The sequence below is a fragment of the Podarcis raffonei genome, chromosome 17 (assembly GCF_027172205.1).
Source record: "Podarcis raffonei isolate rPodRaf1 chromosome 17, rPodRaf1.pri, whole genome shotgun sequence".
In the NCBI taxonomy this organism is placed as follows: domain Eukaryota; kingdom Metazoa; phylum Chordata; class Lepidosauria; order Squamata; family Lacertidae; genus Podarcis; species Podarcis raffonei.
In genome coordinates this window covers 2,367,189-2,384,252 of record NC_070618.1, presented here as the reverse complement: position 1 = coordinate 2,384,252, position 17,064 = coordinate 2,367,189, and the positions used below count along the sequence as shown (strand labels likewise).

At 42.4% G+C, this 17,064-nt stretch overlaps 1 protein-coding gene across 3 annotated transcripts in view; it reads left to right on the top strand.

The window, feature by feature from the left end:
- The first annotated feature begins 11,581 nt into the window (after positions 1 to 11,581).
- The window catches only part of SPAG17 (sperm associated antigen 17), an 82,509-nt gene continuing 77,026 nt past the window's right edge, over positions 11,582 to 17,064 (top strand). For all 3 annotated transcript variants that reach the window (XM_053372030.1, XM_053372029.1, XM_053372028.1), the window contains exons 1-3: positions 11,582 to 11,732; positions 14,972 to 15,112; positions 16,328 to 16,423. In XM_053372030.1, the coding sequence (XP_053228005.1) occupies positions 11,631 to 11,732; positions 14,972 to 15,112; positions 16,328 to 16,423 (339 nt within the window). In that variant the 5' untranslated portion in view covers positions 11,582 to 11,630. The remainder of the gene's footprint in view (positions 11,733 to 14,971; positions 15,113 to 16,327; positions 16,424 to 17,064) is intronic.

Genomic DNA, 17,064 nt, shown 5'->3' with positions numbered 1-17,064 from the left:
GTTGGGAAAGATGGAGGGCACAAGGAGAAGGGGACGACAGAGGACGAGATGGTGGGACAGTGTTCTTGAAGCTACTAGCATGAGTTTTACCAAACTGTGGGAGGCAGTGGAAGACAGGAGTGCCTGGCGTGCTCTGGTCCAGGGGGTCCTGAAGAGTCAGACATGACTAAATGACTAAACAACATATTTTCAACTGCCTATTTGCCAGTGCAGCCTTCCCTGACTCCACTCCAATCCAGGCTGTTGTCCAAGTCTCGATAGTGTATTGATGTCTTAATGTGATTGTTTAGAAAACTGGAATCTTGAAGTGAGTGATAAGGGTTAAAGATTTGGAGTACAATAGTACCTCAGGTTAAGTACTTAATTCGTTCCGGAGGTCCTTTCTTAACCTGAAACTGTTCTTAACCTGAAGCACCGCTTTAGCTAATGGGGCCTACTGCTGCCGCCGCACCGCTGGAACCCGATTTCTGTTCTTATCCTGAAGCAAGGTTCTTAACCTGAAGCACTATTTCTGGGTTAGCGGAGTGTGTAACCTGAAGCATATGTAACCTGAAGCGTATGTAACCCGAGGTACCACTGTAGCTTAAAACTGGACAGGTGACAGGAACTGGACTACCTGGTTGTCAGCCTTTATATTTACCTTTAAGTCATCCTATAAGTCTGCCCTGGGTTTGGGGGTCGCCACCCTTGTTAAATTCTTAAGTATCACCCATATATCTTTTGTGGGTTTTGCAGGATCAGAGTGGCTCTGCTACACTCATGGAATCATAGAGTTGGAAGGGATCCTGAGGATCATTTAATCCAATCGATTGCAGTGCAGGACTATTCAGCTGTCCCTAACAGGGATCGAACCTGCAACCTTGGCATTATCAGCATCATGGTGCAGCCAACTGAGCTATCAGACATTTCATATCCAGGTTGCAATTGGTGATTCCCTGTGCTGGAGTATGGGAGCATTGGGGGCTCTGGCTACAGCGCATGATAAAAGAGCAGAAGGTGCCTGTCATCTTGACTTCAGTTCAGTTCATAGAAGGTTAAGGAGATGTTGAGGAGCACAGAAACTGCAAAGAAGTCAATGCAACATAAGGGTTAACAACAAGAGAGTAAAATAGTGACTTTAAGCTATTTAAAATTTTCTTTTCAGAAAGGCAGCTGAATTAAGTTTAGGGTATATGTGGTGGAACAGCTCATCAAAAAATCTGGGGTGGTTTGTCCAAATATGAATGTCCTAAAGCAACAGATGGGAATTGAGTGTCTGTTTATGCAACGAGGAGTTTCCTAAGATTTTTTTGTTATAATTACTGATAATGCCAATGAAGGCAGCTTTATAACCAGGGGCCCAGAAATGTGAAACTTGATCATCAGAGATTTGCAGCAAAAATGGAAGATTGATAGGTGACATCAAACAGCTGACAAGGAACCAAGGGCAGCCAGATGGACAACAGCTGCTCAGAGCTTCAGAGCTTCAGAGAGAGAGAGAGAGAGAGAGAGAGAGAGAGAGAGAGAGAGAGGCAACTGTCTGCAAGAGAAATTGCGGGAGGAGTAACATAGAAGAGATGCAGCCATTTTAACAGTTTTGTTTTCCTCTCTTCCTCCAGAAGATATTGCATATAGGAATGTTCCTTGTTATTTGCAGCGAGAAATTTGATTCTGTTTCCATTAAGACATAACCTCCCTAATTTGCCTTTCCCCAAACAATACAAGAACTGAAACACAGCCATCCTTCAAAAATTCACAATTTCCCAGCCAATGAATGTGTACAAACATGAGTATGCTATGGTAAAGTGTGCATGAAAATGAATATCCTAGTGAATAATGTGTGTATTAGGCAAAACTGCTTTGCAAAAATGTGTAAGTTGGACACAATTGCATTCAAGTGTGTATATTAGCAGAAATTCTATTTAAACGCTGATTAATTTTCACGAGGACTTTTTATAATTAAAATTTTTTTCACACTAGTGTGGAAATATGGAGAACTGAATTTAAGATTTGGGGGGAAAGATAACTTGAGGGAAACTGAAATTGACAGATTCTTCCATCCCTATTCAGGATTTGTGACTGCATTTACTAGCAGTTTGCAGGTAAACCACTGGTGTCAACTATCGTCGGGTTCAAACTGGAGGGATTGTCAACAAGGTGAATAATGTATGTCTGCTCTACAAATGTGTTTTGTACAAATGGATCTTGACATAGCTGTCAACTTACAGATTTGAAAATAAGGGACCAGCAGCCTCAAAAATAAGGGATCAGCAGCCAAAATAAGGGATCAACAATTACTTTGATAAAATACATATTTTGTTGCATGCAAATGGCTTTAGATACCTATTAGGTCCATAAATTACCATATAGCATATATTCAAAACAAAAAAACAGCAACAATTTGTTGTTGACAAAGGAGAGCTGGACATAGAAAGGGCCCCATTACCTTTAGTAGCTTATTTAAGGGTCATCATCAATAAGGGACAGCAGCGGGACATGGCGCTGGGATAAGGGACAGTCCTGCCAAACAAGGGACGCTTGACAGCTATGGATCTTGACAAGGAGAAGCAAGAAATACCAAAGTGGTCGCCCACAAATGTGTGACAGTTCTCTTCTTACTTCAGTCTTCATCAAGCACATCCAACCCCAAGCCTTAGGGGTGAGGGAAGAATTCAGTGGGCTCAGCTTCTGAAGTGAACTCATCTGATCTTCAACAACCAGAACAATATGTGGATCAGAATCTGCAGACCTGCTAGATTCCATGCTGAGATGGTCTGAGGTTGCTTCTCTTTTCTCTTCACAGATAGTGCCAGCTGTCTGGAATAGCTATCCCCCCTCCCACCACGATGTCCCTTTACTCCTGGGCTGGAGTGGGGAGAACTGTGGCTGCGACTACGGGCAAAAGAGTCTCCAGGTGGCTGATATCTGGGATGCTATTCCCCCAGGTGCCTTTAGGTACCAGGCAAAAACGTTTCTCTTCAACCAGGCCTTCGGCTGATTATCATCCTATATAACCTTTTAAATGTGTTTGTGAGAGGAGGTTTATTGATTTGTGATCTGTTTTGTTGTTGTTTTTATTATGTATTTTGTGTTTTTATCTTGTATTTTTATGTTGTGACCAGCCCTGAGATCTGTGGATGATGGGCAATATGCTAAATGAATGAATAAATGAATGAATCCAGTTTTATTATAATACTACTAGAAAATCAAAACAACATACTAATTTAGAGTGTTTTTAAAATAAATAAATAAATAAATAAATAAATAAATAAATAAATAAATAAGGATCTTCAGCTTTTTATGTGTTCGTTTCAACTGTATTACCCAACAGCTCAGCTTAGCTGAAAACATGTTGTGGTGTGATCATTAATAGCCCTTCCACTTTCATCACGCTGTTTATCCTTCTCCTCCACCACTGAGCTTTTGGCACCGCAGACTAAGTCCTCCTTCTCAAATGACAATTAGAAACACTAGCAATGCCAGGCCATCTGCCTTGTCCCCTTCTTTCTGATTCATAGTCATAAACAATTCACAGGCAGGTGTTCTTCCTGTATCAGCTCCCCACTATGTGAGGAATTCCTGCTCTAACTGGGTTGCCTAGTTATGGAAACAGCTCTCAGATGGGGTCCATGCTAGCAAGCTAAGAAAATATAACAGGTTTTGGGCATCTGAAGGAACTATAAAAAATAGTTCTCAGGAAATGTAGGGCTTTTATTGTTGAAATCTGGAATTTGATAGTTCAACCTCCCACCATCTCCTTAAGCAATCATGTGCCACCTTCTCCAATGCACAGAAGTTCAAGAGTGCTGCCAGGAACCCCGGGACAGCTGCAGCACTTCACATTTAAATGTTTTTAGCATGCTTGAATGTGGCCCGAGTAAGGATAGAGGTGGAGCACAATGGCAAATCTCTATTCTGTCTGCTCAAGATAGCCAGCTGTTATTGCGTGTCCTCATCCAAATGTGTCAATTATTACACGTGTGCAGGGGGAAACTACATTTGAAGTTTTGGCTGAGAGTCGCAGTGTGCCACTGCTCAGATTATACATACAAGGAAATCCATACCCTCCAACATTTCTCTGATGAAAATAGGGATGTCTCCTTCCTTAATAATAATTTTATTATTTATACCCTGCCCATCTGACTGGGTTGCCCCAGCCATGCTGTGTGGCTTCCAGCATATATAAAAACATAATAAAATATTTTAAAACTTCCCTATACAGGATTGCATTCAGATATTTTCTAAAGATTGCAGTTACTTATCTCCTTGACATCTAAATGTTTGCAGTTTTAGTTTTGGCCAAACAAGCACAAGCCTAGACACACTTTGAAGTAAGCCCCACTGAGCTCACTTACTTATGAGTAGACAGGCACAGCCGTGTTCTCCAAGAGTCATCAAAGTTTAGAATTTAATAGCATGTATTTTCATAGACCCCTTCATGGATCACTGCCTTGCCGTGGCGAAGGGGCTTGAATAACTCAGAGAAGCTATGAACTATGCTGTATAGTTAAAGCTATGGTTTTCCCAGTAGTGATGTATGGAAGTGAGAGCTGGACCATAAAGAAGGCTGATCGCCGAAGAATTGATGCTTTTGAATTCTGGTGCTGGAGGAGACTCTTGAGAGTCCCATGGACTGCAAGAAGATCAAACCTCTCCATTCTGAAGGAAATCAGCCCTGAATACTCACTGGAAGGACAGATCCTGAAGCTGAGGCTCCAAGACTTTGGCCTCCTCATGAGAAGAGAAGACTCCCTGGAAAAGACCCTGATGTTGGGAAAGATGGAGGGCACAAGGAGAAGGGGACGACGGAGGACGAGATGGTTGGATAGTGTTCTCGAAGCTACCAGCATGAGTTTGACCAAACTGCGGGAGGCAGGGGAAGACAGGAGGGCCTGGGGTGCTCTGGTCCAGGGGGTCACGAAGAGGCGGACACGACTAAACGACTAAACAACAAACACATTTTCATAGACTCATAGAATTGTAGAGACTCATAGAGTTGGGAGGGGCCTTGAGGGTCCAATCCCCTGCAACACAGAAATATGCAGCTGTCCCATACAGGAATCAAACCTCTAACCTCAGCAGTTATCAGCACCACACTCTAACCAACTGAGCTCCCCATAGCACTGACCCAAAGGGCTCAGGCATGCTAAAGTCTTCCCAAGGACTGGGATGTAACCTTTAAATCAAACAGAAAAACATAACCAGTTCACAGACAATAGATACAGTATTACGTTAAACTTAAAGCTAGCAAGCTTTTCCCGCCATTATAAAAAACTTGGGATTATGTATTTATTTTAACAAAACTAACAGGATAGAAAAAAGGCTTTCCTGGGGCTCCAGAATCACGTGCATGAAAGCAACTCCCAAGCAGAGGCTTGCAGCACACTCTTCTGGTGCGTCATCTCTAGCATCACTGCCTAGCTTTTAAGTAAAAGGAAATAAGCCTTGCTGCTGCTGAAATTGCCATCTTAACATGAAACAAATCCGGTTAACGTGGGGAAAGCTGCTTACAAAGAACAGGGTTCAAATGGAGGTCTGCATCAGCTATGGGATTTAGAAAACGCCGAAATTCCACAAGTTATCAAAATGCAATTTCCAAATGTAGCTTGCTCAGTTTTAGCCTGCTTTTAAAGCAGAGGTTTGCTTGGCTGAAAGGAAGACTGGTTCAAAAGCTGATATTTGTTTACTGAGTGCTGCTATTGCATGGCAGCTGCCAGAAACTTGCTGACTGTTCTCACATGTCAGCTATCAAATATTGCCAATTGCTACTACACATCATCTGTCAAAAGCAGTCAAATGCAGATTGCTCCTGGGTGTCGTATGGCAAACACTGTCAAATAACAACTGTCAATTAATGTCAAATCAAATATTCTTAGTTGTGCCTTGACATTAAATTTCATAGAGAGTGTAAACCTCTTTTGAGTAATATGCATACATACATAAAATATGCAGCTCAAATATAATTCCCTGGCAGCTATTGATAACACTTATTAAATAGACACTGAATCATAATATATACTGATAAGAAGGAATGGGGGTGTTCAGTGTCTTGGGACATCAGTGTAGACACTAAATCTGTAAGCCTATTTCAAAAAGTTAAAAATGACATGCGCAATCCTATGTTCCAGAGATGCTGGCTGAGTAGACTTAAGATTGGATAGAATCCCAGTACACTGATGTATTTCAGGATATACCTTCACTCAAAGTCCGTTGATTTCAGTGGCTGGCTCTACTCTGAATATGCCTTAATTGGATATCACCAATTATCAATAAAATGTAATTTTGAACATCTACTTCACAAAAACCAGCATACAAATAAAAAATAGCCTAGCATATGTTACATACAAAAACCAGGCCACACAACATCATTTCTGTAGCTCAGTTTACGGTTAGCCACTAGAGACCATGACATGAAAGTTTATATTCAAGGCCTGTATAAATGTACTGAGGGAGGGGCCTTCCTGATCTCATGTAAGATTGAATTCCATAACTGTGGGGCCACTGACAAGAAGGCCCTGCTCTACGTGCCAGCCAACCTAACTGTTGCTGTAAAGCCTTCAGAGCAGATCTTAAGGTACAGGCCAGTTGATACAGGTGCAGGCAGCTCTTTAGGTAGTCTGGTGCCAACCTGCTCAAGACTTTAAAGGACATCACCTGGGGCCTGGGGATAGCAATTATATTGCTAGAGCAATATAGGTGCTATATGCGTCAGTTGCCCAAATCCAACCAGTAGCCAAGTGGCTGTATTTCGTAGCAATTGAAATTTCCCAACCATCTTTTAAGTCTACTACCTTTTCTGGTCAAATTTTGTGCTGCTTTTTGTGCTGCAAATCCTGCTTTTTTAAAGGACTGGTTCATCCAACTATTTAGGTGACCTTCCCTTCTTCCTTTCCCTTCTTCCTTTCTTTTTGTCTTTCTTTTTGCACACAATTTATCTCTCCTCCCCATTTGTACTAGACTAAAAGCGTTTGGTTGCTACTAGCTCAGGCACTTGAATGAACAGGGAAGGGCAGTATCCTCCCAGCCGAAATTTTGGACTGAATCAATAATTCAGCAAAGAGCAACATTTCAAGGCTTGCTTGAAATTTAAATAAAGATTCCTGGCTCTGAGCAGCCAGATGGGTATAATAGAGTTAGGGGTAGAGGTGGGGAAAGCATGTGTTTTGGGATATTTTCACAGAATGTTAAATCACACAAAATATTTCACTTGTCTCCAGTGTAAGATCACAACATGACTCCCCTGTAATGAATTCTTTATCTTGGCAGCTCTCCTGCTCTCTCCCAAGCAGCAATCCTCTCTCTTCTTTCTTCTCCGTGTGGGAACATATGGTAATATTTGGAATGTGATTTCGGCCAGAGAGTGAGCCTAGCTTGCCCACACCTGTGCAGACCTCCAAGTCACTGCACAGTATGCGTCCAGGCTGAGGTCATGCTCCAACACTATTGTGCGAGTTCAGTTTGCTCACTCTTCTTCCAAGATATGCCAAGAGCCCCAGAATACTGGTTTCACATAAATCCCATTTGGATTTGTAATTTGTTAGATACATTATAAGGCAAATCCTCCCAGCAGCCTTCTGTGTAAAACTGCAGCTTTCAAATTCAGACCTAACCAACCCGCTATTGATTTTGGACTAGTGTCTTGGAGAAACACTTCAAGCATAACCCCCAAAAAAGAAAGGAAAAACCAACGATGGTAGACTTTGGTCCATAATATAGAAGGAAAGCTTTCTATTTCTTTCTACTTCCTTTTATTTCTGGTCTGTTAATGAAAGTACTACGCTGAGGTCAAGCTAAAGTTCCCTGTACGTTGAACTAGTGCGAAGTATATAGGCTGAACTTGATGGAGTGGTGACAGTCACATCTATTTAATCAAGTTTCTGCTCTGTTCATGTATAAAAGGGATTGGGGTGTGTGTGTAACATATTCACCTTTGCTCTCCATGGCTAGCCAGCATTTTTTCCCCAGCCTGTGTCCAATACAAACCAGGCTGGGCAGGTGTGTGTATGTCTAAGTGATTGACTATGGGGTAAAACAAGGTGGAAGAGTTCAGCTCCTTCACCCAAGTGTCCCTTCTTGATATAAAAAACAACCACCCCCACCACATTCTACACGAATGGGGCAGACAGATAATTTAACATTGCAGTGTCTAAACCTGCAGATAAAAAGGTAAAGGTACCCCTGCCCGTACGGGCCAGTCTTGACAGACTCTGGGGTTGTGCGCCCATCTCACTCAAGAGGCCCGGGGCCAGCGCTGTCCGGAGACACTTCCGGGTCACGTGGCCAGCGTGACATCGCTGCTCTGGCGAGCCAGAGCCGCACACGGAAACGCCGTTTACCTTCCCTATTTATCTACTTGCACCCGGGGGTGCTTTCGAACTGCTAGGTTGGTGGACGTGGGTGGCGCTGTGGGTAAAAGCCTCAGCGCCTAGGGCTTGCCGATCGAAAGGTCGGCGGTTCGAATCCCCGCGGCGGGGTGCGCTCCCGTCGTTCGGTCCCAGCGCCTGCCAAACCTGCAGATAGCATATAATTATAATGATGATTAAGAACAACATTAAATACCTGGGTTGTGCAAGGAGTCACATACGTCTCCAGAGCCTAATCTGTAAAATACTGAAGAAGCTATGAAACTTTGCTCTCCACAGGCTATGGAAAATTGATATAAATTTTACAGCTTGCTATCTGATAAAAGAAAATTTAATGAAGATGTTGTACCATTGGTATCTTACCCCAGTAAAATTAGCAAAGATTTATAAAAAATACTCAAATCTCTGTTGGAAATGTTAATCAGAGGTAGGAAGGATGTATCATACGTGGTGGGGGTGCAAGGTGGTTAAGCAGTTTTGGATAGTGGTACATGAAGAGCTTAAAAATATATTTAAGAGTTCAATCTCCAAAAAGCCGGAAGCATATTTGCTGGGCTTAATATCCAGTCACATCCATAAGGACAAAAGAAATGTATTCCTATATGCAACGGCAGCGGCCAGATTACTAGTGGCAAAAAATTGGAAAACAGAAAAAATACCAGAACTATCAGAATGGAGAGCTAAATTTTGTGAATTTGCTGAGATGGCAAAATTAACGGCAACAATTAGAGGCTGTTCTAATCAAAAAATTTACCAAGAGTGGGAGTGTGTAAAGGAGTATATGGAAAGAACTGGGATTGGAGCTCAAATTTAATATGCAATAGCTAAAGTGCGCAAGAATACAAGATGATATCATAGTATATACGAAACAATAAATACAACTTTAATTAACACAACAAGAAACAATATTATGTAGAGAAGATCGCATGTGGGTGAAGGGAAGCAATGGGTCGGGGGGAGGGAGGCATAGGGCAATACTTGGAAAATTGTTAAGGATACATAGGTGATTTAAGAGGCTAAGAATAAGGAGTTAAAAGAAGAAGACTAAGATTAAAGAATAGAAAAACAAGGGAATTTGGGAAGAATTTGGTACAAATGAAAATATATGAGTCATGTTTTTGCTTGTATTCTGGTTTATTTTGGATGTCAAGTCTTCTGTTGAAAGGACTGTACATACATAAATAAAATAAAATAAAATACCCTAAAGAAACTTTGCTCTACACTGGTGGGAAAGGTGAGAGGACCCTTGAAATGCTGGGCGTCTAGTGAGAAGCCTCTGATCTTGCACTTATTAGCCTGCAGACTGTAGAGATTGCACCTTTGGTACAAACTACAGATGAAGAACCTTTTAATGAGGGTGAAAGAGGAGAGCGCAAAATATGGTTTGAAGCTCAACATCAAAAAAACGAAGATCATGGCCACTGGGCCCATCACCTCCTGGCAAATAGAAGGGGGAGAAATGGAGGGAGTGAGAGATTTTACTTTCTTGGGCTCCATGATCACTGCAGATGGTGACAGCAGTCACAAGACGCCTGCTTCCTGGGAGAAAAGCAGTGACAAACCTAGACAGCATCTTAAAAAGCAGAGACATCACCTTCCAACAAAGGTCCGTATAGTTAAAGCTATGGTTTTCCCAGTAGTGATGTATGGAAGTGAGAGCTGGACCATCAAGAAGGCTGATCGCCGAAGAATGGATGCTTTTGAATTCTGGTGCTGGAGGAGACTCTTGAGAGTCCCATGGACTGCAAGAAGATCAAACCTCTCCATTCTGAAGGAAATCAGCCCTGAGTGCTCACTGGAAGGACAGATCCTGAAGCTGAGGCTCCAAGACTTTGGCCACCTCATGAGAAGAGAAGACTCCCTGGAGAAGACCCTGATGTTGGGAAAGATGGAGGGCGCAAGGAGAAGGGGACAACAGAGGATGAGATGGGTGGACAGTGTTCTTGAAGCTACAAACATGAGTCTGACCAAACTGGGAGAGGCAGTGGAAGACAGGAGGGCCTGGCATGCTCTGATCCAGGGGGTCACGAAGAGTCGGACACGACTAAACGACTAAACAACAACAACAACAACAGGTGAAGGACAAAGACCAAGTACATCTTTGCCATTCTCCTCAGAGTTGGACACGGAGTGGATGTGCTATGCTTTCAAATAATATTACATATTGTAATGTCAGATTATGTGATTTATATACATTTCCCCTTTTGAGGCTGCCTTTAATATGCCTGCCAAACCTTCGAAGTGCCTTATGATACACTTTCCCCCTCTATATTTTTTCAATATCATCTCTTGAGTTGTCTCAGTGTAATAGGATCATGTGTTAAGCTTAGTGGTACATTTTAAGTGCAGGAGTTCAATGTGACAGCCCCAAAGCCATGTCCCTAAGGGGAGTCCATAGCCATGCCCAAGAAGAGCACAAAAATGCAGGCAGAGAAAAATAACTACCAAACTTTTAGAAGACATCTAAAGGCAGCCCTATTTAAGCCCTATTTGTTTTAATGTTTAATAGGTTATTGTATTTTAGTGTTTTGTTGGAAGGTGCCCAGAGTTGCTGGGGAAACCCAGCCAGATGGGCAGGGTATAAATAAATTTATTATTATTATTATTATTATTATTATTATTATTATTATTATTATTATTATATTATTATTATTATTATTATTATTATTATTATTATTATTATTATTATTACACAGAGAGAGTTGCAATACATAGTGTAATACAAATTTTTGAAGAATCAGCATGATTGCAGTCCTAGGCACTGTTAACACTGTGAAGACACACACAAACACTGAAGTGCAACATGTTGGCAGGTATTTTTTTTTTTTATTTAGTAAAAGCGCACGCCGCCCTTGAGACCACAGCACGAAAGCACAAGGTGCGTTTTTTTCCAAGGCAGGTTTCCCAATATCCAAATGTGAGCAAAAGGTTATGCCCATTTCAAAGAAAAACTGCGAGCGCGGGAGAGGTAGGAAAAAGGATGCTGAGAAACACGGATTTTCGTGCTGAACAGCCAGTGGCGCCAAATAAATACGTGGATAAATAAAAACAGGGGCCGTAAATTAACGCCTATTGGATTAATAATTATGTTTTGGAGCTTTTTTTGCCACCCACCCTCGTAACTCCCACCCACCCCGAAGGGCGGGCCTCGCCCGCAGGCCAGGCGGCGCTGGGGTTGCCCTGGCGACGGCGGCGGCTCTTTGGGCGCATGCGCGAAGGGCCGGCCCTGTTCTGGTTGCCAAGGCGACCGCTCGGACTCTTCCTCGCGTCCCTGCGGGGAAACTGGCCATGGCGCCCAAGCGGCCCAAGAGCGGCAGCGCGGCCTCGGCGCCAACCGGGACCGGCTCCAAGAACTGGGAGGCTGGGCTGGTGTCTGCCCGGTTAGAGGAGGTGCGTTGGGGGGTGGGGTGGGGGCGGGGAGACACACGTGTACACGCACACACACATTCATGTGTACACGCATATATGTAAACACAAACGTATATACACACGTGTACACACACATATATGCACATACACACAAAGGTACACACGGGTACACAGATGAGGTGCGTTGGTTGGGGTGTGGCGGGGCGGGGAGACACACGTGTTCACACACATATATATGTGCACACACACATGTATACATAAACATATATACACACATATACGTGTACACACACATATATGCACACATACACAAACGTACACACAGATACACACACATATGTACACAAACACAAACATATACACACATATGTGTACACACACATACACATATTTGCACACACATATAGTGCTTTTTTTCTTTAAAAATTGTTTAGGAGTACTCTCATTTTGACTCAAGAAAACCACCGTTTTATAGTTCAAATTGGGGAAAATAAATAACATTAAATGGACAAAAGTACAAAGATTCACAAAATGCTTAGGGGTAGGCGTACCCCTGCGTCCCCCCCAGAAAAAAGCATTGCATATATACACATACACACACCTGTACACACATAGACATATATGTGCACACACACACACACACACATACACACACAAAAAACATATATGCACACATATATACACAGATACACACACATGTACACAAATATATATGTACACACATACACACACATGCACAAGCTTCACTTGAGCTCACCTGTGCTAGAGATCCTAGTTTTGCTTCAGAGTCTCCCTCTTTGTTTAGTGCGTTTTACACTGAAGGAAGGGCATATGATGTGTTGTAGCCCAGGTGAGCCCTACGCTTATCCTTGGTGGAATTCAGAGTGGAATTTAGCACATTTAGATCCCTCATTTTCTCCAAGGAGCTCAAGGTGGTGTACAAAGAAAGGATCGTTTCATTTATGTTATTATTTGCATTTATATTTTGCCTTCCCTCCTCCCCCAGGTGGCCTACATGGTTCTCTTGCTTCCTAATTCCACCTGCACAGCAACCCTGTGAGGTGTAGGTTAGTCTGAGAGGCCTTGACTGACCCCAAGGTTGCCCAGCTTCATGGCCAAGTGGAGATTCAAATCTGGGTCTCCCAGGTCCCAGTCCAACACACGAACCACTATACCACACTGGCTGCTTAGCCCTTGAAGTTTCTTTGATCCTTGGACAGGTGTCAATACTCAGCCTTGAGCAAGGAGCTAATGCATCATTTTGGTCTGAGACTAACAAGAGCACACCAAACATTTAAAGCACATCACTTCACCCAAATAACCCTGGGAATTGTATTTTCCCTTACAGAGCTACAATTCTCAGCACCCTTAGCAAACTATAGTTCCCTGGATTCTTCATTTGGCGGGGGTGGGTTCATGTATTTTAAATACACTGCATAAAAAAATGAGCCGTGAGATCCTCAGATCAGATTTTGTTTCAGCCACAAATTCATGAGCAGCCTGGTCCTTTGTGGCAATAGGCATTTCTAAGCCCAGCTGCAAACAGTAGACTTTTGTTGTTGTTTAGTTGTGTCCGCCTCTTCGTGACCCCCTGGACCAGAGCACGCCAGGCACTCCTGTCTTCCACTGCCTCCCCCAGTTTGGTCAAGTTAGTAGCTTTGAGAACACTGTCCAACCATCTCGTCCTCTGTTGTCCCCTTCTCCTTGGGCCCTCCATCTTTCCCAACATCAGGGTCTTTTCCAGGGAGTCTTCTCTTCTCATGAGGTGGCCAAAGTCTTGGAGCCTCAGCTTCAGGATCTGTCCTTCCAGTGAGCACTCAGGGCTGATTTCCTTCAGAATGGATAGGTTTGATCTTCTTGCAGTCCATGGGACTCTCCAGAGTCTCCTCTAGCACCATAATTCAAAAGCATCAATTCTTCGGCGATCAGCCTTCTTTATGGTCCAGCTCCCACTTCCATATATCACTACTGGGAAAACCAGAGCTTAGATGAGCCTAATGCTTTAAAGTGACTAGTCAGCATAGTTAAGCAAGTCACTAGTTTCACAGCTTTACTGCCCTTCTTAGGGTTATCTACAGTGCCTGATAGTTTCACATCCAACGAAAATTAATGGGACATAATTCAGTTGCATTGATATTGCATTGATTTCTGCTGAATTGCTTTATTGTGCTTTTATTTTTTATATCATATATATATATAAATGAAAAATCCTAAATAAAATAAATGCCACGTTCTGCTCTTCCCTCAAGCCCCTGTAAATCCAGATGACACCTGTGCAGCTAATTTGAAGGAGATGCTGACAGAGGCTGATGTAGTGATACAGTATCAGCCATTGCTCAGTCAATTTCTTATTAAAAGGATCATTAGTATCTTAGCCCTGAAGACAGTTCAGTAATTTGTGTGGGGTGTGGCAGAGTTGCTGAAGGTCACATTTGGAGCCCCAAATGCTGCTGGACTTTATTATTGACAACTGTGAAATGTACGATGGCTTGATACATTATTGATACATTATTATTAAGGTCATGGTCCATTAATTTCATAATGGTGCTGCCAACCTTTCAAGCAGCCCTTTAATAAGCAAGACTAATAAAGTGTATTTATTGGTTAACACTGGAGATGTGTATTAATTGAAAGAAAGGCCATTTACAGATAGCAACACAAGGGCAGTCCTGATTACTTTCCACACTGTCAAGCGTTTGTCTTATATCACTGAAGCCCTCTTTTTGATTCGGAAATCTAGCCTAATAGCTTTAGATTTGAATTTTACTGTGGCTGGTTTCAGTATTTTGGGTGGACCTCAAAAATAGGAGTTAAAGAATTAGGTGTATTTGAAGTGCAGACAAAGGATAGTAAGAATTGGCAAATGTGACAGCTCTCTTTGGAAACCATTAGCATTTAACAGCTTGCCATATATATCCTGATGGAAAATACAAGGTCATATTTGAGCAATCATTTTAAAAGCGTAGTTTGTCATTGCCTTTGTAGATATTAATATAAAATTCCATTTGTTCTGAAGTGTGTTTTGATCTGCCATACATTTCTAAGTGTGTAAGACATTATTAATTTGAAACTTTGCTTCATATTATTTTCACAACCAATGCAAGTATGTATGTCTAAATCATACAGATAATGGTCACTGAATTTTGCTAGCGTCAAATACATTGAGAAAATTATTCTGCAGTATAATATTGCCATCTGGTGGTAAGAGAGTAGTTGTCTATACTTCTTGAATGTAAAAATGGTTTGTTTGTTTGGGATAGGAAAATTGGATTCCCAGTATCGCAATGGTTGTTGGGGAACAAACCGAGGATGAACTTCACACGAAGGCCCTGTCTCTTGCTGTGCAGGTGCCAATGCGGAGGCTCTTTAGCATGGTGACTTGGGAAGGAACATTAGCACAGGTATTTGGTATTTATAATGGTGAGAGGTGGGGTGTGGATGCTGGGGTTAAAACTGAAACGAGAATGCATCTCTACCTATGACCAATAGTGATGTAAAATAATGCTCACCCCATTGCCATGGGATGGAAATGTGCTTCCTGGTCTCCTGGGATATGATTCTCAGAATAAGCTGGAGGAGAAGGACGTGGGCATTGACAGGGAGGCAGAATGTAAAGACTAGATGTAGCTGGATTGAGAGGAATCACCCTGGGGCTCATTTGCATCCCTTGAAACTGGATTGGAGGAAGGAAATTGAAAGCTGTTTTACCCCCTTTGCTTTGTCAGATATCTGAGTGGGGATCTTGGAGCAAGAAACCTGTACTCTCTGTTGAGTCTTGACACTATACCTTACAAGAGCTTTATTAGCAGTAGTTTAAGACTTTGGTCAGGATAGTTTTAAATGTCTAACATGCAGCATGTTTATAAGCCATGTAGAGTTCAATATACTTACTTTCCTTAGAGTTCACTACATGTACTCTCCTTAGAAGATTAGGCTAGGGATATAAGGAGTAGCAAAACCAGTTCTGTTTGCACAAAGGATCATTGGGCATGCACATGATGAGCCATTTTTGAGTTTCAAAATCAGGTGATATGGCATAGGAGCTTGCTAGTCAGAATAAAAAAAAGGTAAATTTTATCTTTCCCCAAGTCTTCAGACTCAGCTAAAGCAGTCTACATTAAGCAACACATCTTACTCTGAGGATGTCTGAGTATTATAAACCTAAACCTAAAGGTAAAGGACCCCTGACAGTTAAGTCCAGTCGTGAACGACTCTGGGGTTGCGGCGTTCATCTTGCTTTACTGGCCGAGGGAGCTGATGTTTGTCCGCAGACAGTTTTTCCAGGTCATGTAGCCAGCATGACTAAGCCGCTTCTGGAGAAACCAGAGCAGCGCACAGAAATGCCGTTTACCTTCCCACCGGAGAGGTACCTATTTATCTTCTTGCACTTTGATGTGCTTTTGAACTGCTAGGTTGGCAGGAGCTGGGACCGAGCAACGGGAGCTCACCCCGTCGCAGGGATTTGAATTGCCGACCTTCCGATCGGCAAACCCAGAGGCTCAGTGGTTTAGACCACAGCGCCACCCGTGTCCCTATTACATACCTAGGGGAGCATAAAATAAATTCAGAAAATTAATTCTCTTGTCTTTGTTCATTACATTATATATGTTTTACAGATCATGGGAAGTGGAGAAGTAAGCAAACCAAAGGGAAAAGAAAAAGAAAAGGAAAAGGAAAAGGAAAAAGAAAAAGAACCGCCTCTGTATACTGAGGTGAGTGAAAGCATTTTTAATTACCATTGCTTGGATTACTTTTCTAGCTCTTGACTCTTTGGAAGAGAGTGCTTTCATGGCTGGGGCTGTTTGCTTTGCAGCTGGTACTGAAGAAAACCTTGAAAAAAAATTTTTATGAGACGCTAGATGTAGAATAGTGTACACTATAGCATTTCTAGTCAGCATACTAAGGGCAAGCAATGATGTGTCAGGATGTTATATGGTGAGCAGCTAAGTGCTACTTCGTAGGTCATTTCACACGTCTGCACTTATTTTGGAGTCCAAAACAAGACAGACAGCTTCAAGGCACACAACGCACAACTGGACTTGTATAGGTTTGGACAAGTCATCATACCAAACCATGGTTTGCAAGATTTGAGCTTCCAGGGCATAAACAAATAATTGTTTAGAATTTGTGGAACATTTTTTTCTTTCTGTTTGTTTGGAACTCCTCTAGGTGCTGTAGACTGTAGAAGGCCACCAGGTCTCAGTCACATGAGCAAGGTTGGCATGCTTTTCCTGGATCCCATTAACCAACTTGGTGTTCCTTCAAAGCATCTTCAGGTTTAAGACTACAGACAAGCCACTAGTATTATTAAGACCTGGTGCTCCTTCCCTACACTGCTATAGCATTCCCTGCC